This window comes from Zootoca vivipara, chromosome 10 (genome assembly GCF_965207765.1).
Source record: "Zootoca vivipara chromosome 10, rZooViv2.hap1.1, whole genome shotgun sequence".
In the NCBI taxonomy this organism is placed as follows: domain Eukaryota; kingdom Metazoa; phylum Chordata; class Lepidosauria; order Squamata; family Lacertidae; genus Zootoca; species Zootoca vivipara.
This window is the reverse complement of record NC_142593.1, coordinates 45,082,344-45,106,620: the sequence shown is the minus strand read 5'-3', so window position 1 is coordinate 45,106,620 and position 24,277 is coordinate 45,082,344. Positions and strand designations below refer to the sequence as shown.

At 41.3% G+C, this 24,277-nt stretch overlaps 1 protein-coding gene across 3 annotated transcripts in view; it reads right to left on the bottom strand.

The window, feature by feature from the left end:
- The window catches only part of RICTOR (RPTOR independent companion of MTOR complex 2), a 68,874-nt gene extending 45,345 nt beyond the window's left edge, over positions 1 to 23,529 (bottom strand). For 2 of the 3 annotated variants that reach the window (XM_035100376.3, XM_035100375.3), the window contains exons 1-4: positions 23,362 to 23,529; positions 23,093 to 23,140; positions 8,853 to 8,950; positions 2,565 to 2,629 (exon numbers count right to left, since the gene is read on the bottom strand). In XM_035100376.3, the coding sequence (XP_034956267.1) occupies positions 2,565 to 2,629; positions 8,853 to 8,950; positions 23,093 to 23,140; positions 23,362 to 23,410 (260 nt within the window). In that variant the 5' untranslated portion in view covers positions 23,411 to 23,529. The remainder of the gene's footprint in view (positions 1 to 2,564; positions 2,630 to 8,852; positions 8,951 to 23,092; positions 23,141 to 23,361) is intronic. The other variant, XM_088653225.1, reaches the window with a different exon arrangement.
- Positions 23,530 to 24,277: the final 748 nt, after the last annotated feature.

The following is a 24,277-nucleotide window of genomic DNA, read 5'->3' as shown; positions in this document are numbered from 1 at the left end:
TTTCCATGAAAAGCATGTCCTCATTTTAAATAGTTACACAATTGTGAACACCAAGTTTTCAACAGCTTGGTAATAAGTAATTTGGTTTCCACTTCAAAGCTAGCTGGACGCTCCCATCAATGCCAATTTGTAAAATTCAACCAACAGTGCAGAGAATATTAAACAATACTTACCATCTCAGCCTGTGATGTCATTATTTGGGCTAGGGTGTGTGGAATGTGTGTGGCCCAATGCTTCCTGTTCTGAAGCTTCTTTGGTTTAAAAAAAATCAGTGCTAAAGAGCTTATGCGTCTCAAAGGCTCAGCTGGATGGTCCCGCTTGCACAAACAGAGGCCAATTGTTCACCACTTTCAGGGTTAGGGAGGCTATTCTGATCACACTGCTTAGTGACAGACTGTTTTTGCTTACCTCTGTAGCTATTTTGGGGAATTATCTGCCTTAGGCCCTTTGACTGTGGAATCCATTCTTTCTACAGCTGGCACAAATTAACTGGATTTTTAGTTGAGAAGTTCAAAGACAGATACCCTGTTTCTCATATTTTAAGACATACCCATAAAATAAGCCATAGCAGGATTTTTAAGCATTCAGGGAATATAAGCCATACCCCGAAAATAAGACATAGTGATAGGCGCAGCAGCAATGCCGGCCGTGGCAGGAGGAGGAGGAAAAAAATAAGACATCCCTTGAAAATAAGCCATAGTGTGTTTTTTTGAGGAAAAAATAAATATAAGACGTGTCTTATAATATGAGAAACACGGTAATAGCTCTAGCAATCTGTTAATGTAATGGTTCTTTAATACCAATAATTAGATAGGAGGTGCTAGTTTCTCTTGTCTGGATTCATTTGCACTTTTAAAAAAATGATAATTAAAGGTAGGGTAGGAACTGGATCCAGTCCACTAGCCACATCCCCTTCTAAAGTAGAAATCAAATAATTGCTAAAATATTAGGAATCATCACAAAAATTATCACAAGCTGCTGCAATGTCACATCTTGTTTTAAATATCAGATTAGACTTCAAGTGAATGTCTAAAACCCAAAAAGAAGAAAAATAAAATATGCACTCAGATTTGAAGTAGTGATTGGTAACACAGAAGTTATCAATTATCTTTTGGGTGGTTTCATTGCCCATGAAAGTAATATATCACTCTATTTGTTTACAATACAGTCGTACCTTGGTTCTCAAACAGAATCCATTTTGGAAGTACGCTTGACTTCCAAAAATGTTCAAAAACCAAGGTGCGACTTCCGATTGGCTGCAGGAGCTTCTTGCACTCAATCAAAAGTCACGTTGGACTTTCGGGTTTCCAAAAAAGTTTGCAAACTGGAACACTTACTTCCGGGTTTGCGGGGTTCGGGAGCCAAAACGTTTGAGTCACAAGGTGTTTGAGAACCAAGGTACGACTGTATACCACTTAACTGCTATAGACAACAAGTGCTAAATTCTCTCTGATTTTAATGTAGCAGGGTTATAGACTTATGCTGTACAAGTTCTACTGAATTTAGCAGTAAATGAGATGTGGACTGCTACCCATGCTAATGGTAAAATAAATAACATTTTCTGATACACAAACTTAGCAGAGAACAATATAGTATGTGAATATCAAGATTCTTCACTGGATAAAAGTGAAGGATCCGTAAGGATGGCAATGCTAGCGGAACTACACTGCTGGAAGCTCTGGATTCTATCTTGCCACCAACTTGTCCAACTGACAAGCCACTGCGTCTGCCACTTCAGGATGTCTACAAAATTGGTGGGATTGGTACCGTTCCAGTTGGTCGTGTGGAAACTGGTATCCTGAAACCAGGCATGGTAGTAACATTTGCCCCAGTTAATGTTACAACTGAAGTAAAATCTGTGGAGATGCACCATGAAGCTCTGAGTGAAGCTCTGCCTGGTGACAATGTTGGCTTCAACGTAAAGAACGGGTTACCCGCTAGCGGATTACCACTACAAAAAAAAACCCCATCTTTTGTATTTATGCTTATAAAATATTAAGCATGTTGCTTTAACAAAATTTCAATGCAATAGTTTAAAGAAATCCTGCAGGACTTTAGCTAACTTTGTAAAATCAGACTTTTCAGTCGATAAATTGCTCACAGATTTTCTACACGATGAACTGAGTAGAAAACCTGGCAAACAGCAGCCTGTCGGTGCCATCTGAGACAAGCTACCAGGCTCACACTAAGCATTTCAACAGGGCATCCCTATGACCAAAGACTGGGTAGAAAAATGCTACTGGGTAGAAGTTAAGGGACAAGAAATGACAAAAGGGGCACAGAGCCAGGACCAGAATCTAGACCAGTGCCTCCTTCCTCCAACACAAGAACTGATCATGGCTGAGATGTTTCTGGTCTTCAGCTTCTAATGCTGTATCAGAATCAAGAACTCTGCAATGGATAGTGCACCTGCCACATACTCAGAACAATCTGAATCATGACCTCAACACACTGGCCTTCAAAATGCTGTTTAGCTTACAACTGAAACAACAGTCACAGAAACACTGGCTTATCATTCATGAATGGTCCAAATAATGCTCCAAAATAAAGAGAGAGAGACTTACCATATGATGATGTTTTCATAAGTAAAACCTAGCTTTTCTTCAGTATGACCAGCATTACAAAGAAGCTGCAAGTAAAAAATGTGTATGTCAACTGGCAGGGTAAGGAGTTCTGTAACAAGTCAAACACACTTTTCTCCACAGCTACTCAAATCTCTCCCTAGTTATAACCAAACTAAGCAATTTTTTTAAGGTATTGCTGAAAGAGAAAGATGTGTTATCATCTTATTGCATTTTAGCAACCCCCTTTTTTTAAAAAAAGTACTTTCAATAAAGGGGGACGCGGTTGGGCTGTGGTCTAAACCAGAGCCTAGGGCTTGCCGATCAGAAGGCTGGCAGTTCGAATCCCTGCGACGGGGTGAGCTCCCATTGCTCGGTCCCAGCTCCTGCCAACCTAGCAGTTCGAAAGGACGTCAAAGTGTAAGTAGATAAATAGGTACCGCTACAGCGGGAAGGTAAACAGCGTTTCCGTGTGCTGCTCTGGTTCTCCAGAAGCGGCTTTGTCGTGCTGGCCACATGACCTGGAAGCTGTACGCCAGCTCCCTCGGCCACTAAAGCGAGATGAATGCCGCAACCCTAGAGTCATTCGTGACTGGACTTAACAGTCAGGGGTCCCTTTACCTTTACTTTCAATAAAATATGCTGATAATTCAAATGACTGAAATGAGTTTCATGACAATAGTTTCACATCTTTGTCCAATCTATTTCTGTAGCACTTTTCATTTTGAAGTGCATGAAGCTAACCTCTGCCACTCTCGACATTTGCAAAACTGCAAATTCACTGCTGCCGCGCTTGTTTATACATCTATAAATACAGGCTGGCAAGAGGATAAAGTTTGCTTTATATGATTCAGCTGTTAAAAACACAGATAAGCAGGTCACCTTCTAATAGAAAGGTTTCCAGGTAAGTGGCAGAATGTCTTAAAGGGATAGAAACTAGAAAAGTGAAATTCAAGTGAAAAGCATTTTTTTCAGCTCTGCAAAAAAAAAAAAGGGTTGGGTTATCACCACTAAACAAACTTTAACTTGCAAGTACCCTTTTATTGATGGACTGCAAGAAGATCAAACCTATCCATTCTGAAGGAAATCAGCCCTGAGTGCTCACTGGAAGGACAGATCGTGAAGCTGAGGCTCCATGAGAAGAGAAGACTCCCTGGAAAAGACCCTGATGTTGGGAAAGATTGAGGGCACTAGGAGAAGGGGACGACAGAGGACGAGATGGTTGGACAGTGTTCTCGAAGCTACCAACATGAGTCTGACCAAACTGCGGGAGTCAGTGGAAGACAGGAGTGCCTGGCGTGCTCTGGTCCATGGGGTCACAAAAAGTCGGACACGACTAAACAACAACACTTTTTTTAAAATATTTTTGGGGGGGGGCAGAATATTTCATCCTACTATAAACACTTGGAAAAGAGGAAGTGGGATGTTGGTTTACAACAGCTGGGGGTGGGGGTGGGACTTCTTCAGCCTTAGGGTTGAATTCTATAGTGCCAATGGTGGGTGGGTCAGAGGGGAAAAAACGTGGGCATAATAACAGATGTTAAGTCCTACCTTTCTATGGTAATCTACATTCCTGCCACAAAAAAGTCAGAGGTTTCTACAGACACCCCTCCATCAAGGCAAGCCAGAGGCATTATCACAGTTCAATGACACATTCCAGCCGGGCAAATGCACTCCTTGAAGGTGAGGCATCTGGCAAGGGTATGGGGGCATAAGACTGAGGAGAATCCCAAGGGTCAAACAGAGGCCAGGAATGCCACCTTCCACCCCCAGGCACGAGGTTCCCCATCTCTATAGTTATAACCAGTAAATAACCAAAAAGGCAGTACGGTATCTTAAAAACCTATATGGTGAACTCACTGTTGCTTATTGACAATACTTAGCATGTACAACACATTCTGAGTAGTTGTTGGAAATACCAAAAATATTACTTTTAATATAGATTTTTTTTTCTTAGTGAGCTTCAGGTCTGAGTGGGGATTTGAACCCTGCTCTCCCAAGTGCTAGTCCAACACTCTACCATTTCGCCACACTGATATTGAAGCTACATATTTTAAGTGTGAAAACTTCCAGGATAACACCTAGCCATAGTTCAAGCTACAGGGCTGAGTCATTGCATAAACAGTGGCTTACAGTTAGAACTATCAGGCGTTACTGCTGCTGCCACAGGGAAAAGAAAAAGGAGAAAAATTATCATTCCTTCTAACTGCACAGTTCCTGATCCCCTGCCAGACAGCAGAATAGCAAAACAGGGCCACCCGCAGACAAGGTAACAGGTTTCTTAAAGGACTCAGCATGTGCACAGATTATTATTATTATTATTTTGCAAATAAAAAACTAAAACACAGCCACAAAGAAACTGAAAAAACCCTTCCTGATGAAGGTGGTTTGTTGTGGTTTCCTTTTTCTGACAATGGGCATTTTTGAAAAAAATCTGCTTTTAATGTAAATTGCCTCTGGCCATCCATAAATAGAATACAATAAACAAATGAGGAATTAATGCATCCCCACCAGCACAGAAGTACACAAATTTCTCCCCCAAACAGCATGAAGAATTAGGGATGCTCCCCATCTCCTCATGACACTTCACAGCATGGGAATGACCTCCAGCTTTCTGCCATTACGTCCATTTCCCCCCACCCCGTAACCCTTTTGGGAGAAAGGGAAGGCGAAGCTGCTTTCCCCAGGAGTCCTTATGAGGCTCCAAATTGTAGAGCTATAGGGGGACAATGATTTAACAAGATGATATAAGATGATATGTGTTTATTGTTTTTATTGTTGTGTATTTCTGGGTTTGTTATTTTTGATGTTTTGTTGTAATTTGTTATGTTTTTTAAATGCTATACAAAATTTAATAAAACAAATTTAAAAAAACAAAAACAAATTGTAGAGCTATACAGTCGTACCTCCGCTTACGTATCCCTCTGGATACGTAAACTTCGGGATGCGAACACGGCAAACCCGGAAGTATCTTTCTGGGTTTCGTCGCGTGCGTATGTGCAGAAGCGCTAAACCGCGTTGCACACGAGACGCTTTAAAAAAACTACAGAATCTTTATGAGCTGGGTCAAGGTCTATTACATTCAAGAGTTGCAGTATTTTTCAGCCAGCCCTCACCTCAACTTAGCAGGGTTTGCTATGACTTTTCCCATGACAAGCAATTCAGATCTTGTTCTAAGTTTCAAAATATATATTCAATATCAACAGTTATTTTAACTGAACGGGATTGGGTATGCTTTTCTGTTCAGACAAATAAAGTCTAAGTGGAGAAATTGTGAAAGCACTTCACAAAGCCCATCGCTTAATCTCAGGGTTGTGGGTTCAAGCCCCACGTTGGGCAAAAGATTCCTGCATTGCAGGGGGTTGGACTAGATGACCCTTGTGGTCCCTTCCAATTCTATGATACTGAATGAAATCACCAAGTCTGCATATGCAGTAGTACTAAATGTAATTAAGTTAGAACATGGCTGGTACTTTTCAAAAATGGTTAAGATTCTTGATCAACAGTGAGCTAAAAATTGTTAGCTTTCTTGATCAACAGTTTGCATGTAACACAAAGTCAAATGATGAGGAGATTAAATAATAGGACATATAGAGGCCAGGAACTGCAGTTGGCTATTTTTTAAGAAGCCATCATAGAAGAGGTCTATCAGATACAGCAAAACTTTCTAGACAAAGATTATACCACTTCAGGGGCCTGAAAAAAATGCTTACTACACAAAGGATAATACTAAATTGATTGCTGCTGTTCTTTACTAATTGCCTTCCACATATGCCCCTAATTTACAATATAATAAAAAGAGCTAAAACACAGTTACAAAAACAAAGGGCATTTAAAAACAACACAAAACAGACACCCATGGCAGAGACCTACTCAAATAGCTGAGAAAGCTTGGTGGTACAAAAATGTCTTCAACTGTTTCCAGGAAGTGCAGATAGTGGGTGCCTGTCTTATTTCAAGAGGAATGCTGTTCCACAGAACAGGGGCAGCCACAATAAAAGCCCTGTTCCAATGTAGAAAAGGATGAGATCTACAACTATAAGTCAGTTTCATCAATATAGGCATGTAAGAAAATTTTGTAGGCTCATGGACCCCGGTTATTAAAAAGCATCAAGGCACAGCTGCTTGCCGGCTCCAGTTATTATGTACTACAGTAATACCTCGGGTTACGAACGCGATCCGTTCCGGATCGCAGTTCGTAACCCGAATAGTTCGTAACCTGAACGCGATGGGTGCCGCCATTTTGCGCATGCGCGATAGCGCGCGCACCGCTTTTGCGCACGCGCGGGCAGCGAAAACACTTCCGGGTTTGCGCAGTTTGTAACCCGAACTGTTCGCAAACCGAGGTGGTCGTAACCCGAGGTACGACTGTATTCTAATATACAAGAAACTGCCTGCGTAAAATAACTCAGCAAAAATTACTAAATTTTCAGAAGACGAACACTTTTTTTTTTTAGGTACTCAACTGCTTGCTAGATATGTTGTCAAAATGAGCTAAATGAGCTACAAATATTATTTAAGTTCTGTTGGTCAGCAGTCAGCTATGCCTGTTACTTGATCCAGTGAAATCATGACAAGTGAGAGACACAAGTGTGTGACACTCACATGGTTTAGCGATCATATCACTAGTTCCCTCTGTCTTTCCCCTAAATAGAAGATTTAGTTATTGAGATATATGTCAAACCACTGGATCACGCAGAAACTCTAAAAAGCCTGCATTCAGTGAAAGTGTCTGAGGAGATTACTGTTTAAAAGGATAAAATTTCAAACTTTTCCCTTTCCACTATTTAAATGTAATTTCCAAAAATGTAGCTAGCACAATTACACTTGAGTGCCAAACTTCAATATTTATGGTCTTAATGTGGTGCACATTACTTTATTTAATTCCATTTATGAATCTCCTCCCATGAAACATCTCAATGCATTAACAAGACATATACAATACAGTCATACCTTGGAAGTCAAATGGAATCCGTTTTGTAAGTCTGTTTGACTTCCAAAACGTTCGGAAACCAAACCATGGCTTCTGATTGGCTGTAGGAAGCTCCTTCAGCCAATCAGAAGCCGTGGAAGCCCCGTCGGACATTCGGCTTCCAAAAATAGTTTGCAAACCGGAACACTCACTTCCGGGTTTCGATCATTCAGGAGCCGATTTGTTCAGGAGCCAAGGCGTTTGAGATCCAAGGTACGACTGTGTATATATGCAACTCAAATTCAGTGCAGGTACAGACTAGAATTAAAATGTCCACTTAAAAGGTTTGATGGAAAAGAAAGGACTTTGACAGATATCAAACAGGCAATAGAGACAGTGCTCATTTGATATGTAATGGGAGGAAGTTCCAAAGGGTAGATGCCACCCTGCTAAAGGCCCCATTCTGCCACTGTTACATGTGCCACATAATACTCATTCTGCATTTTTAAGAAATTGATCTTTCAGTGTGGCAGCACCTACACTCTGAAACGCCTGGGCTATGGACGTCAGGCAGGTACCTTCACTGTACAGTTTTCAGCGCTTGCTAAGAACATTTTTGCTTAGGCAAACCTACCCAGACATGTAGAAGAATGTTTATGTATGTTTTACTTTTTTTTAGCTTATTGCTGATTTTATTTTCTGAACATTTTAAATAATTGTTTTTACTGCTACTTTTATTGTTTTATTCTCTTTGTAAACAAACAAACAAACAAACCTCAAAGCAGTTTACAACCAATGAAATAAAATAAATAGATATCAATGGCAGTTCATTTATACAATCTCTATCCAAAATAATATTCCTAAAATCAGGTACTTCTGATGCACTGTACATATCTTTCAATATGCTTTTCTTTTGGTTATTTTGTTACACGTCTTACATATCCCTATTTCTATCTATATCCAAAATGACGAATATTTTTTCTGTCAAAGATACTTCAACCATTTCTTTCACTGGATAGAATTCTACTCAAGTAAATTATAATCAGAGCAGACCCACTGAAATTTAAAAAGATAGGTCCATGACTTTCAATGGACCTTGTCAGAGTAAAATGTAGCTGAATACCACCCACTGCATTAAAGTTCTGGCTCAAGTTCCTGTAGCACAAAGCTTGTGATGACCAAGTAAGCAATATTCAGCAAAACATTAATGAACTGATACAGTTTCCCTTCATCACTTTTATCATCCCATCACTACATCATTCACTCACAAGTTTTCCATACCATGATTATTTTTTATTTGCCAACTGAATCAATTGATTTGGCATGATGCAAAAAACAAACAAACCCATAAATGCTTTAACTATTATAAAAATTCTTACCTTAGTAAAGTTATTCAAGTGGCCTAGCTTTCTCATATTTGAAACCCCTTGCAATTTGGCCACATTTTGGAGAATCTCTCTCAGGTTATCAGAAGGGTCTACAAGAGAAAAAGTTTTGGTAGGCACAGATTAGAGAAGCAACAACTATACTACCTATCCTGTCTTTCTTTAATCAATTTCTGCTGCTAAGGAAGTTGTAAACATTTTGATAGCAGCAGGCTAATAGTTTAAAGACCAGGAGGGAAGTGAAGGCTAATTGAGATTTTTCTCTCAAAAAATGCAGGTCTCTGTTTCCCAAAGAGTGCTGCCTGGCCCAAATGAGGACGTACCCAAATCTAATTTGCAGAAAGTATCTGGATCATGCCCAAAGTTTCTTTGGTTGAGTTCCAAGGCCAAGGCTGAGTTCTAGCTAGAGCTCTCCAAAGCTGGAAGACCCACAATTTGGGAATTTACTAGCAATATAATTGTAAGCAACAAACATGGACTACCCCAGCATTTCTCAACTGCTGTTCCGCGGCACACTAGTTGCTAATTCACGGAGGCATGAAGGCCAAATCGTCCTCTCACAAGTCCGAGAACACGCACAGGGTAAGATACGGGACGGCGGGGTCGGGTGGGGTGGATCAGAAACCTGGATCTTTTAAGAACTCGGCAGCGCTGACCCGCCGGAAAGCAATATTTGGCAAGTGTTTCTTACAGTCATAATTATAATATAGGGCGGCACAGAGTTAATTTTTTAAACTTTTTTAATGGTGGTGTGCCTCGTGATTTTTTTCACGGAACAAGTGTGCCGTGGCCCAAAAAAGGTTGAGAAACACTGGACTACCCAATATGTTAAACAGGCTTCACTATTGAAAGTGTCAAATGAAGCTTTTTTCAATTTGGTTGAAAATTTCATGAAGCAGCCTAACTAAGGTTCTGCTGAAGATTATATACTACTTAGTGAAGAATACTGGGGTCTATTTTCTAACATATCTCAACATGCACCTTTGTGAATGTTTGACGCCAGTTTAGGATTAGGGAGTTTATTCAACTTTAGGGGGGCTATTCTTTGTTTTATGAGTTTACACAATGTTTTTTGCTTCAAAGTGGTCAAATTAAAATTCTAAACAAACTTAAAAACTAAATAACTAGCTACTTTCCTTTTCTTTTTTTAAGCTACCCCTGGAATCAATTACTATGAAGCAGCACATATTTTAGTGGAAGAATTCAGGGTGATATCCAACATTTGTCATACTCAGATCAGACTCATTAAAATCAACGGACTTGTGTCAACTAGTTTTAGTAGTTCTACTATGAATATGCCTAAAGTTGTTCAAGAAGTGATGTAGCAAAAGCCATCAAATGCCACTACTGTAGTTGAAATTTCTTCAACAGCAAAGCAAAATATGGTGGTGGAGGAAATCATACTGTGGAGAAGGAATGGATTGTCACATATCGCATTTGAGAAGCTCAGGATTACCAGGGGGGACCATTCTAGAGAACATTTCATCCAGTTTCAAGATCAAGTAGTACAAACCACAAGTACAAGATTAAAGAGAATAGTTTGTTATAACCTTTAATTTCAAGGATATAAAATAGATGGGAGCAAACTGCTTCCCTATAATTTAGCTTCGCTGAAAATATAATTTGACTGATTCCTATTCCTTTGTTTTGCGCTTTCAGCATAATATTGGTGACAGCTACCCTAGCTTTCAAAGCTTTGAGCTGTACAAGTGATTTGGTATTGCATCTCAAGTACCAAATCGTAGTGCCTCAAAGATTTCTCTAGAATGTTTGATTTCATGAATTAAAAAAACAAGATACTTCCTCACTAAGGTTCCTGAAAAGAAAAGAAAAACATTCTAAATTGGTCAAATGAGAATGTCAAGCAAAAACTAAGGATGTTCTCCTTCTCTGGGTAAGTAATAAACACTCTTAACACAAAAATCATTGGGGGAAAAACCTTTCAAAGTATATGTGGCATGTTATGGTGAGGTCTGGCATACCTCAGTAATGAAGTCTGCCCCCACAGCTTTTGCAAAAAAAGTAAAAAAGTAAAACCAATCACAGCAAATTCATATCCCACCATGAGCACATCCTGGAGAAAAACAAGTTCCAGCTTGCATGTAAAAGCAAGACGTTATTTTCCAATTCTAACCTGAAGAGATGGGGCAAATCAAATTCATACAAGAATGTTAATGCTTGTACGTTACTCCCTTTCATTATAAAGACTCATAACTAGAAATGGCAGAGCACATACTTTCCACGCAGAAGGCCCTATGTTCAATCCCTGTTATTTCCAGTCAAAAGGGTCAGGCAAATGGAAAGACTTTATCCGAAGACCCTGAAGAACCACTTGTCGTGGAGAACTGTTGTGGCATCTGAGAGATGATGGACAGGTAATATGGCTATTTATCACATTTTTAGGAATAATCATTAGCTGATGGGACCTGGAGTCCAAAAAACTCAGAAGGTTCCCTACCACTGCCCTAAACCACAGTTAAGAGTAGACTAACCACAGTTTTTCAGGTAGTAATTATGTCCTAAACAGCAGTTAGTTGAAAAAGGAAGTGAAAACTACTAATCTCCTCCTCATGACTGCAGCAGGATGGAGTGTGGAGCTCTTAAGCCTGAGATCAGGGAAGATGGGAGTTGTAGTCCAACAACATCTGGGGACTCAAGGTTGAGAAAGGCTGCTCCAATGATATCCTCTATACACATTTTTTAAAAATAATCGAGGCACTATACACACTTTTCAGCTACATTTTGCAATATATTTGCAAAAGCATAGAACTTGTGGTTCTTGAAGCTATTTTCTCATAAACTAGAACTATTAAAGATATTAAATACAAATATATTTGAATTTAATAAAAGACTTTTCACATGCACAATAAACTTTTTTTTAATTTTGCTGCAGTAGTACAACCTCCCCAGATTCCTATCAAACACTATTGCTATTTTCCCATCCCACAATGCCCTCTTCTACTTTCATTAATAAATTCCAATTATAGATTGCTACTCTCTTGTACGTATTCCACAACATCTTCCAGACAGTGGTACAGTGCATGTGTGTAACATGTATCAATATGTATATGAGTATGTATACAGAAGAGAAAGAATATATATACAGTATTTGATTTTTAAAGCCTGTTATGAAATGGACCTGGATTCCTGGTTTCAGTTTGTGCTGAACCAGGACTGGCCACTTCAACACACTTATGTGAGCAAATTCTCCTGTGATTAATCATGGTCTCCAGCTGTAAACTGCTACTCACTCTTCCTTCTAATTCACATCCTGCTTTTTAAAATATATAATCTATTTCAGATTGCAAAGAATCCTGAAACACGCACTGGTTGTATTTCAAAAATTACACAAAAAAGAGTGCAGTCACATTTTCAAAAATTTCCCCACAAGCTCTGAAAATCCAGAATTTTTCAACAACAACCAAAGTAAGAGTTACACAGTATTAAATATTTGTAGTTGGTTGTTTGGTTGTATGCCTAAGTTGCTTATTATCAGTCCTGCTATGCCACAAAGTTACACAACTTAGAAGAAAAGTAGAACAAGCCATTTATATGGTATGAAAGCATTAAATGTTGAGAGGTGGTGAAAAAAGGAGTTTGAAAAATATTTGGTATTGAGCAAAACCACTACTGTATCAATTAGGGAAACCACCATTGAATTTTAAATAAGCTTTCAAGTTAAATATGCCTAAATTTTAAAGAAAGTTGAAGCTTTATAAAATTGAGTTAGGAGTCAGAGTAGCACTTATCTGCAAACTCCTTCTGGTGGAATTCAAAATTACTTGCACATTTATGCTGAAATTCATATAAGTAGCACGTATCTAGTAATTAACAATGGATACTGATAAATAACAAGTCTCTTTTCCATTTATTATTTAACATCATTAATTCGGTTAATTATTAAAAAATTCCTTCTGGTTAAGTATGGAATTCAAGCTTCTAACATCTTACAGAAAGAGCAGCGGGTCTTGGAGATGCTAACCAATTGCTAGAGGGGTGTAGACTCCTTTCTAACTTCTGAAACTACTCTGGTGTGTATATTGAGGGCACGTGAAGAGAATTGGTGTTGCCTCTTCCAACAGACAACTCCCTCACAAAATAGGCAATTGCACACTTACCAGCTTAGCTATTAAGTGTTGTAGGCCAGTAGCATAGATATTTATGGCATGCAATGCAGCCAAAAGTTCTAAGCCAGAAGTGGAGAACCACTTTCAGTTTTTCTGGGCAGTCTTTCAGATATTTGGGTCTAAATTTGTCGTTTAGTCGTTTAGTCGTGTCCGACTCTTCGTGACCCCATGGACCAGAGCAGCTTGGTCAAACTCATGTTCATAGCTTCGAGAACACTGTCCAACCATCTCATTCTCTGTCGTCCCCTTCTCCTAGTGCCCTCCATCCTTCCCAACATCAGGGTCTTTTCCAGGGAGTCTTCTCTTCTCATGAGGTGGCCAAAGTATTGGAGCCTCAGCGTCAGGATCTGTCCTTCCAGTGAGCACCCAGGGCTGATTTCCTTAAGAATGGATAGGTTTGATCTTCTTGCAGTCCATGGGACTCTCAAGAGTCTCCTCCAGCACCATAATTCGAAAGCATCAATTCTTCGGCGATCAGCCTTCTTTATGGTCCAGCTCTCACTTCCATACATCACTACTGGGAAAACCATAGCTTTAACTATACGAACCTTTGTCGGCAAGGCGATGTCTCTGCTTTTTAAGATGCTGTCTAGGTTTGTCATTGCTTTTCTCCCAAGAAGCTGGTGTCTTTTAGTTTCATGACTGCTGTCACCATCTGCAGTGATCATGGAACCCAAGAAAGTAAAATCTCCCACTGCCTTCATTTCTTCCCCTTCTATTTGCCAGGAGGTGACGGGACCAGTGCCCATGATCTTGGTTTTTTTGATGTTGAGCTTCAGACCATATTTTGCGCTCTCCTCTTTCACCCTCATTAAAAGGTTCTTTAATTCCTCCTCGCTTTCTGCCATCAAGGTTGTGTCATCAGCATATCTGAGGTTGTTGATATTTCTTCCAGCAATCTTAATTCCGGCTTGGGATTCATCCAGTCCAGCCTTGCGCATGATGAATTCTGCATATAAGTTAAATAAGCAGGGAGACAATATACAGCCTTGTCATACTCCTTTCCCAATTTTGAACCAATCAGTTATTCCATATCCAGTTCTAACTAGCTTCTTGTCACATAGAGATTTCTCAGGAGACAGATGAGGTGATCAGGCACTCCCATTTCTTTAAGAACTTGCCATAGTTTGCTGTGGTCGACACAGTCAAATGCTTTTGCGTAGTCAATGAAGCAGAAGTAAATGTTTTTCTGGAACTCTCTAGCTTTCTCCATAATCCAGCGCATGTTTGCAATTTGGTCTCTGGTTCCTCTGCCCCTTCGAAATCCAGCTTGCACTTCTGGGAGTTCTCGGTCCACATACTGCTTAAGCCTGCCTTGTAGAATTTTAAGCATAAACTTGCTAGCGTGTGAAATGAGCGCAATTGTGCGGTAGTTGGAGCATTCTTTGGCACTGCCCTTCTTTGGGATTGGGATGTAGACTGATCTTCTCTAATCCCCTGGTCACTGCTGAGTTTTCCAAACTTGCTGGCATATTGAGTGTAGCACCTTAACAGCATCATCTTTTAAAAAATTTAATAGTTCAGCTGGAATATCATCACTTCCACTGGCCTTGTTATTAGCAGTGCTTTCTAGGGCCCATTTGACTTCACTCTCCAGGATGTCTGGCTCAAGGTCAGCAACCACACTACCTGGGGTGTACGATACATCCATATCTTTCTGGTATAATTCCTCTGTGTATTCTTGCCACCTCTTCTTGATGTCTTCTGCTTCTGTTAGGTCCTTTCCACTTTTGTCCTTTATTATGGTAATCTTTGTACGAAATGTTCCTTTCATATCTCCAATTTTCTTGAACAGATCTCTGGTTTTTCCCATTCTGTTGTTTTCCTCTATTTCTTTGCATTGCTCGTTTAAGAAAGCCCTCTTGTCTCTCCTTGCTATTTTTTGGAAATCTGCATTCAATTTCCTGTATCTTTCACTATCTCCATCGCATTTTGCTTGCCTTCTCTCTCCCGCTATTTGTAAGGCCTCGTTGGACAGCCACTTTGCTTTCTTGCATTTCTTTTTCATTGGGATGGTTTTTGTTGCTGCCTCCTGTATAATGTTACGAGCCTCCATCCATAGTTCTTCAGGCACTCTGTCCACCAAATCTAAATCCTTAAACCTGTTCCTCACTTCCACTGTGTATTCATAAGGGATTTGATTTAGATTGTGTTTTACTGGCCCAGTGGTTTTTCCTACTTTCTTCAGTTTAAACTGGAATTTTGCTATAAGAAGCTGGTGATCTGAGCCACAGTCAGCTCCAGGTCTTGTTTTTTTGCTGACTGTATAGAGCTTCTCCATCTTTGGCTGCAGAGAATATAGTAATCAATCTGATTTCGATGCTGCCCATCTGGTGATGTCCATGTGTAGAGTTGTCTCTTGTGTTGTTGGAAAAGAGTGTTTGTGATGACCAGCTTGTTCTCTTGACAGAACTCTATTAGCCTTTGCCCTGCTTCATTTTGAACTCCAAGGCCAAACTTGCCAGTTGTTCCTTTTATCTCTTGATTCCCTACTTTAGCATTCCAATCCCCTATAATGACAAGAACATCCTTATTTGGTGTCATTTCTAGAAGGTGTTGTAAGTCTTCATAGAATTGTTCAATTTCACTTTCTTCAGCACTGGTAGTTGGTGCATAAACTTGGATTACTGTGATGTTAAAAGGTCTGCCTTGGATTCGTATCGAGATCATTCTATCATTTTTGAGATTGCATCCCAGTACAGTTTTCGCCACTCTTTTGTTGACTATGAGGGCCACTCCCTTTCTTCTACGGGATTCTTGGCCCACAGTAGTAGATATGATGGTCATCCGAACTGAATTCGCCCATTCCCGTCCATTTTAGTTCACTGATGCCCAGGATGTCAATATTTATTCTTGCCATCTCCTTTGACCACCTCCAGCTTACCAAGGTTCATGGTTCTTACATTGCAGGTTCCTATGCAATATTTTTCTTTACAGCATTGGACTTTCCTTTCACTTCCAGGCATATCCGCAACTGAGCGACCTTTCGGTTTTGGCCCAGCCGCTTCATCAGCTCTGAATCTACTTGTACTTGTCCTCCGCTCTTCCTCAGTAGCATGTTGGACGCCTTCCGACCTGAGGGGCTCATCTTCCAGCGTCATAACTTTTATATGCCTGTTATCTTTGTCCATGGAGTTTTCTTGGCAGGGATACTGGAGTGGCTTGCCAGTTCCTTCTCCAGGTGAATCACGTTTAGTCAAAACTCTCCACTATGACCTGTCCGTCTTGGGTGGCCCTGCACAGCATAGCTCATAGTTTCTCTGAGTTATTCAAGCCCCTTCGCCACGACAAGGCAGTGATCCATGATCCATGAAGGAGGCCTAAATAGCTTAGGTCTTTAAACACTAATGTGAGCATCGTGAATTGGGCCCAGATACAAGCTGGCAACCAGTGCAGATATTTAAAAACGGGGGTTATATGAATTCAAAATAGAACCCTGGTTAGTAATCTGGCTGCTGCACTTTGGATCAGTTGAAATTTCCCAATAGTCTTCAAGGGTAGTCCCACGTAGATCACATGGCAATAGACCAGTCTGGAAGTTACCAGAATGTGGAATACAGCAGCCAAGCCATCTTGCTCCAAAATAAGCCACAGCTGGCAAACCAGCCAAAGCTGGAAATAAACACTGCTAGCCACCAAGCCTCCCTGAGCCTCCAGTGACAGCTTTGGATCCAAGAAAACCCTCAAACTACAGACCTGCTCCTTCCCAGGAAATGCAAACACAGCCAGAACATGAAGTCTTCCCACTTCCTAGACTCAATAACTCAGGACACATATCTCAGGATTCAGCTTCAATTTACTTCATATCAGTGTTAAAAATGTGAACTGTATTATGCAAAACAGTTATTTTCAAATGCTGGCCAAAGACCCAGCAAAGCTGACATGTTGTTTGCTTCAGGTGAAAGGAGTAGAAAGGCATGGAAAAGGGGAAGTCTTCCACATCATGATATGTCTTCTCTAATAAAGAATTTGAGAACAAATGCTACTAAATATGAAACTGAGACAAATAACACTTGAAATAGTCTCAGATATTCAAAATTATATCACTATAGTCATCAGTTCACATATTCTGGCTTGCTGAGAACATTCTCCAGGTTTCCCAGCATGCACACAGGATTCCAGACAGTAGGGGACCACATAAAGTAAAAACAAAATAAAAAAATCCTTCCAGTAGCACCTTAGAGACCAACTAAGTTTGTAATAGGTATGAGCTTTCGTGTGCATGCACACTTCTTCAGATACACTTCAGTGTGAAGAAGTGTGCATGCACACGAAAGCTCATACCTATGACAAACTTAGTTGGTCTCTAAGGTGCTACTGGAAGGATTTTTTTATTTTGTTTTGACTGCATCAGACCAACACGGCTACCTACCTGTAACACATAAAGTAAGATAGACATCCCTATTCACCCCAGTTTTCTGTGAGGCACAAAGAACTGGAAGGAAGAGAGATATTTCAGTCTGCTGTCTGAAAGAGATTCCAGGACTCTGAAGGCAACCACATTTGTAGAATCCTTCCCATAGTCCCTTTGGATTTTTGTTTCTAACAGGATATTTCACAACATAAAACAATAGTTCATTTGCAACATAGCATACTCTTAATGTAATCCATCATGAAAGTTCTGAACTTTGAGAAGCTTAAGAGGCATTCAACACACACTGAAATAAACAGGATTTTACATATTTTTAACCTACGATGCCAGACTGTAGATATTCGTGATTATATTTGGACAAGGTACCTACTAAACATCTGATGTGACAGATATCCAAGTGATATATACACAAATAGTGAAATCCTACATATTTCAGTATCAATCATCCATGTTCACGAATCAAGGATGTTGCTTGATAAATTCAACAACAAAAATGATCTAGTGTTAACCATAAACCAAACTAAGCCAATCCAAGAGGTTAAATTAAAAAGTTTAAAATAACATGATTTAATAAACTAAATTAATGGTGGGGGACCTGTGGTACTCCATATAGATAGACAATTTATTACTGTTTGAGACCAGCATATAAAACACACGTGGGTACAATCCCAGAGGGAACACAAACATTTTAAACATTGAATAGTAAATTTAAAATTTATAAATGCAATAAGCGTACAGTATAGACACTAAAAACTTTGAGATAAGCTACCGCAAAGACATGACCTAGAATCACCCGAGGGACTGAGTTTGGGGATTTTCTTGATGAACTAGTTTGGATCGGGGTGGTGGTGCTCTGCGCCTACAGATCTGTACACAGAATCTGGCGACCATCTGGGTACTCCATATCTGTAACCATCCCTAACCACTGGCCATGCTGGCTGGAGCTGATGAGAGTTGGAGTCCAACAACATCTCGAGGGCCACAGATGTCCTACTTTTGAAATAAGTATCCATACCTAATCAAAATGTTAGGGTTTTATAATATCCTGCCCTGCAGGTAGAAATTTATATTTAAATTGTACAGTTTCCCACTAATGACCTTTGGAGGTTGAAATGTGTTGAAGCCTTTGGTATCTCTTTATATACATATTGCAAGGTTCATCTATGTTATTTATCATCTGTTGTATACAATTAGGTGTTTTGGTTCAGTGTGTTTGTCTAGTTAAATAACATTCTATTTCAGCATTCTTTTTTAAAAAAATTTAAAAAACTTTTATTTATTCTTCTTAAAAACATTACATAATAAATCATCGTACAGAACATAGACATAGAATAATACGAAGTAAACTCAAAGAAAAATGAAAAGCAAACTTTCACAAATGTCTACATAAAATAGAATCTGAAACAAAAAAGAAAAAGAAAAATTAGAAAATTAAAAAAGAAAAAAGCATTCTTGATACAATTATCCATTTATACTGTGATGTTTTGCGGTTAAGAGCAGGGATCCTCAATTCTTCTAAAAACTGTTTTAAGCTTTTGGGATGTTGAATAAAAATGGGCAGTTTGGAGCTTGCTTACACATTCAGTATTCAGAGGTGGTTATCCCAAACTTTCACTCTTGTCACTTCCAGCTCCTCTCCCCTTCCTTGACTATTTCTCAGTCATTCAAAAGTTATTGTGTTTCTTTCAAGCAGGGCTGGAAAACATTTGATCCACCAAGACAATCGTAGCTCACCAGTCAGGCATGTCAGCTGACCAGGGGCTCAATAAACACTGATTGCTTGGGGACTTGGGAGACCACACTGCACTGATCATGACTTGCATTCAGCTATGTGCGTCAAAGTTACGCAGGGAATTGGAGATGACTTTTCACATGGCATGCAATAGTAGACAGAAAATGTGCAAGTAACTTGCATCCTTTTTCCTGTTTTGGAGTCTTATCTCAAGAAGTTACTGAAAGGGGAGCCCACCCATGACTCCAGAGTAAAGATGTTTTTTCTCCTTTTGAGCACAAAACCATAGAAGCATAACAAAATGCACAAGTCACTTGTGGGTGCGCTACCACCATTTCCACAGCGTGAGTGTCGTAACTCAGTTCTATCCATCTAAGAGAGCTACAAGTCGGCTATTGTTTACATGGATTACTTATCCAGAGATTAAGGAGAAGAGACAAGCCGAAAGCTTTTCATCCTGCCACGTGCCACTGAATCATTTTTAGCTTACTTCAACCTCTCATTCACCTCTTGAAAGTAAAAACAGATCAGAGGTTAGGAATGAGTTTAGGGGCTGTTATCCAAGGATCAAACACAGGTAGTAGCAGAGTTCACTTTCAAATATCAAGGGACAACATTAATGCTAAGTAGCCATAGGTTGGCTTTAGAAATGGTATGGCATCACAGGATGCTTAATAAATTCATGTATTTCCCAGGGGATGCATATTCAGGTTAATCTTCTCAAATGAGTTTGAAGAAACAGACAAGGTAATAGAAATTTGTGAATTTCTACAATTCTATATTAGACAGAAAAATAGGGACCCAGGTGGCGCTGTGGGTTAAACCACAGAGTCTAGGGCTTGCTGATCAGAAGGTCGGCGGTTCGAATCCCTGCAACGGGGTGAGCTCCCGTTGCTCGGCCCCAGCTCCTGCCCACCTAGCAGTTTGAAAGCACATCAAAGTGCAAGTAGGTAAACGGCGTTTCCGTGCGCTGCTCTGGTTTGCCAGAAGCAGCTTTGTCATGCTGGCCACATGACCTGGAAGCTGTCTGCGGACAAACGCCAGCTCCCTCGGCCTATAGAGCGAGATGAGCGCCACAACCCCAGAGTCGGACACGACTGGACCTGATGGTCAGGGGCCCCTTTACCTTTACAATTCTATATCACATATAGTTAAACCAGGCATCCCCAAACTTCGGCCCTCCAGATGTTTTGGACTACAATTCCCATCATCCCCAACCTGGTCCTGGTAGCTAGGGATCATGGGAGTGGTAGGCCAAAACATCTGGAGGGCCGCAGTTTGGGGGTGCCTGAGTTAAACTAATGAACCTATCTGTTTGTGGCAAGAGGAGATCTAACATAATATGGGAGCAAGCAGGCCTGCATGGGTAGAAGCAAAACAAAAAGCCGTTGATAAAAAAGGAATTCTTAGTGTCCCCGGAACTGGCAACTACAACATGGCAATGCCATGGGCTGAATTTCCTAATGCAACAAACCAAAGTAACACAAAAACAATATTGCAGTGAAAGCTCAAAGACTTCCCTAGATGCTACTTGCACCTTAGGACCTTCAAAAATAAATATGTAAATACTGTATGCATTTTCCCAGTAATGTAGAAAATGGGCACATAGTAACCAGCATAGCACAAAACAGTGTTGTTGTTTTTTAAAAATAAGCTTATTGGGCAAACACCAAACTGCAATGTAAGAACAAGCTTTTTGAAAACAATCTCCTTTTGAATTTCAACACTGAATTTTAACTCTTACAATTCTTCAACACCAATTTTCCAATTCACTGTAGTGCTAATTCAGATATTACCACGGCAGTACTCCGGTCTCACATTACTCTAGTTACGTTCAGATAGAGAAAACACATGAATCAGATGAATAGTGTGGTATCTTCCTACTGGCCCCCAGTGGGCCTTGAATATTACACTGAAACATTATAGATTTCACAATGTGCTTTCAGCCTGATTACCACACACTATTTTGTCAGTTATTTCAATGCTACCTTATTTTCATGTGGAAAAGCACCAATTACATACTTCTATAAGTACCATCCATACCCTGTCTACTTATATATATTGTGTCATTACTACAAAGTTTTTACTTTGCAGTACAAATTATCTTGAATCCATAACATGCAGCACTCTTAATCCTATTGAATATATCTACTGTTTCATAAAAAAAATAAACTTAATATTTTAACAGATTTTTGTTAAAATGCAGCAATGAAAAGTTTGTTGGCAATTGTTTTCTCTTTACACAGTGCACTAACAGTTAATATACGCAGCATACACCTCTGTACAGTTTTGTTCTGTATATGCCCGTAATTGAAGTAAAAAAAAACCTATGGGAATATACAAAGCATCCAAACTGTTTTTCAAAAATTTCACTGTGATAAGAATTCTAACTGCCACCTTGTCTTAAGATCTATATCCAAGTATAATAGAAGTCAGCTTGCCTATAGGGACAGGCAGTCATGAGTTCAACCCTAAGTACAGTATCTACAAACTCTGGCTAGTGGTGGACTATTTCCAAGCAGATCACTGACAACACAGAATCAATTTGCAAGCAGAGTGTAGGAGAGAACCGGAATTGGAAAGACCACTGGAATTTACATACTGCTGGCTACATCAATGCCCAAGCTCTGAAAAGCTCAAATGATGCTAACAGCCCCATCTGCAGCCAGCAGACGGGAAATAATGAACCTGCAGCACAGCAAGCTGTACAAAACAAGTCTAGGGGGTGGAGAGAGCAACATACCTGCCAATAATCCATCAGCTGCTTCTTGTTTTCCTGCTCCCCCTCTCCCCTTCCCTCATGTGTCAAGAAACAGCTCACCAGAGTGAGACTTCGCCATCTCCCCTTGTGACTTAAGATTTCTCTTCCTATAACACATTAAGGGCGGGATTCCAGTGCTTGCCCGGTGGGCCCTGTGGTTTTCCGAAGCTGACTACTTGCTTTCCACCATTTCCTCATATTCTCTTTTCCACTCTCACGATTTGAACACAAAGTCAAATTATTTCTGCTAACAGAAACAGAACAAGTAAAATAAAAAAATTCCTTCAGTAGCACCTTAAAGACCAACTAAGTTTTTATTTTGGTATGAGCTTTCGTGTGCATGCACACTTCTTCAGATACAGTGGCATGCACACGAAAGAAGAAGAAGTGTGCATGCACACGAAAGCTCATACCAAAATAAAAACTTAGTTGGTCTTTAAGGTGCTACTGAAGGAATTTTTTTATTTTACTTCGATCCAGACCAACACGGCTACCTACCTGTAACCAGAAACAGAACACCTATCCTCCTCCTCCTCCTCCTAGCCAAGTGATAAAAATGGGTGCTGCTTTCTCACAGTCACTCTCACCCTCTCTAGTTAGAAAGAGAAGTACAGCACTTAAGCCGGTAATAAACTTTTTTAAAAAAAAAGAGAGAGAGGGAAAAAAGAGGCCAGTCCCGTTGCAAGGAGGAAGAATCAGAGAATCACGGAAGGGACCATGAGAGTCTTCTAGTCCAACCTCCTGCATGAGATGCTCCACAACGGTGCTTCAGCTAGCAGCCTATCATGGTGTTTATTACTATTATTTTAAATGAAAACAAGATCTACTAATTTAGCCTTTGCAGCCCATGCTTGCCAGGAAGACCCACAGAACAGAAGGGGGTTTCATTCCCAATCTAACACCCCCGCCTGAGCTCCATGGGGCTGAATCCCCTTAATAAATGTGCATTGCCTTGGGCATGGGAGGAATTTTCGCATCCTGGAGCAAGTATTCTCCCCGCTCCCTGCTGCTGGGGACCGGCTGCTGGGAGGAAGACACATCCCCGCTACCAGGGCTATATCTCCCACCCCCACCCTTAAGTCAGGAAAGAGCTCCCCTCTCTCCCCAGCCTCCATTCACTCCCATTCTGAAAACACACCCCAGAATGTGGAGTTTGTGGGGGGCGGGATGGTGGGAGGCGCTGGCCACCAGGGTGCCCACCCCGCTCCCCCCCCCGCAGGGCCCCCACTCCTGCTCCATTACCTCGGCTGAGATCGAGGGGGACGTTTTCCTCGCCGCTGTCGTTCCGGCCTGGGCGGTGGGGAAGAAGGGGAGAAAAGAAGACGAGATTCGGTCATTGATGGGAGGAGGAGAGGAGAGGCTGAGCCCGGCGGCCGGAGGGAGCGGGATGCTGAGACCGGGGAGGGGGAGGAGGACGGGACGACGGGGGAGACAGGAGCCGGACACCGATCCACCCACCCGCCGCCGAAGCGCAGGCCAAACACACACACACCCCGGGGGTTCCTCCTCACCTCGAATGCGGAGGTGCCTCAGCGAGCGGGCGCGGAGACTCACCGCCATGTTTACGGCCCCGCAGTCACAACACCGGAAACCTCGCCCGATCTCGCGAGAGAGCGGAGGAAGCCGCCTTGCTCGGCTTGCCTAGTTACTGCCCGCGCGCGGGAGGCCCGCGCGCTCTCACTCGAGGAGCGGGCGCCGTTGGAAGGGAAGGGCGGGCGGCACGCTCCCGGTGCCAGGCAGCCCATAAAGCCGTTGTTGAGGTGGGGGGCGGGCCGCGAGGAGGAGCCGCGGGGCGGCCGGGGGGTACCGCCTCCGCCGCCTCCTCGGGGCAGGCGGCTGTGCCCCCTCGGCTTGCTCCTTGTGGAAACCTATTTGCTGCGAGGTTCCAGTTGATCCTGGCTCTTCCCCACCAGAGATTCCCGTTTCATTTTGGGGATGAGGCGCAGCGGAGACTGTTGTCTTTTTGATGCGTGCTTTATTTACACCAGGGTTTCCCAAAGTTGGGGCGCCTGTTTTTTTGGGGGGGGGACTACAATTCCCATCATTCCTGACTACTGGTTCTGCCGGCTAGGGATGATGGGAGTTGTAGTCCCGAAAACAGCTGGAGCCCCAACTTTGGGAAACCCTGATTTACACAACCTGCGATGTGTAAGGCTGCGATGGAGGGGTTCACAGCATCAACGCCTTCTGAAAGTGGCTTTTTTGCCCCCATAGCTGCAGTCTTGGATTCAAACAGAAATCAAACATTGCTCCCAAACTGTTGGTCTGACTTTTCCTACAGTTTGCTGCTGTCCTTCTAGGTCACATCACCAACATAACCTTGAACTCTGGCTTTCCAGGCCCTCCAGGTGTCCCTATTTTCCAGAGACAGTCCTGCATTTACAGAACCTGTCCTGGTTTCTGATTTGATCCTGGAATGTCCCACAT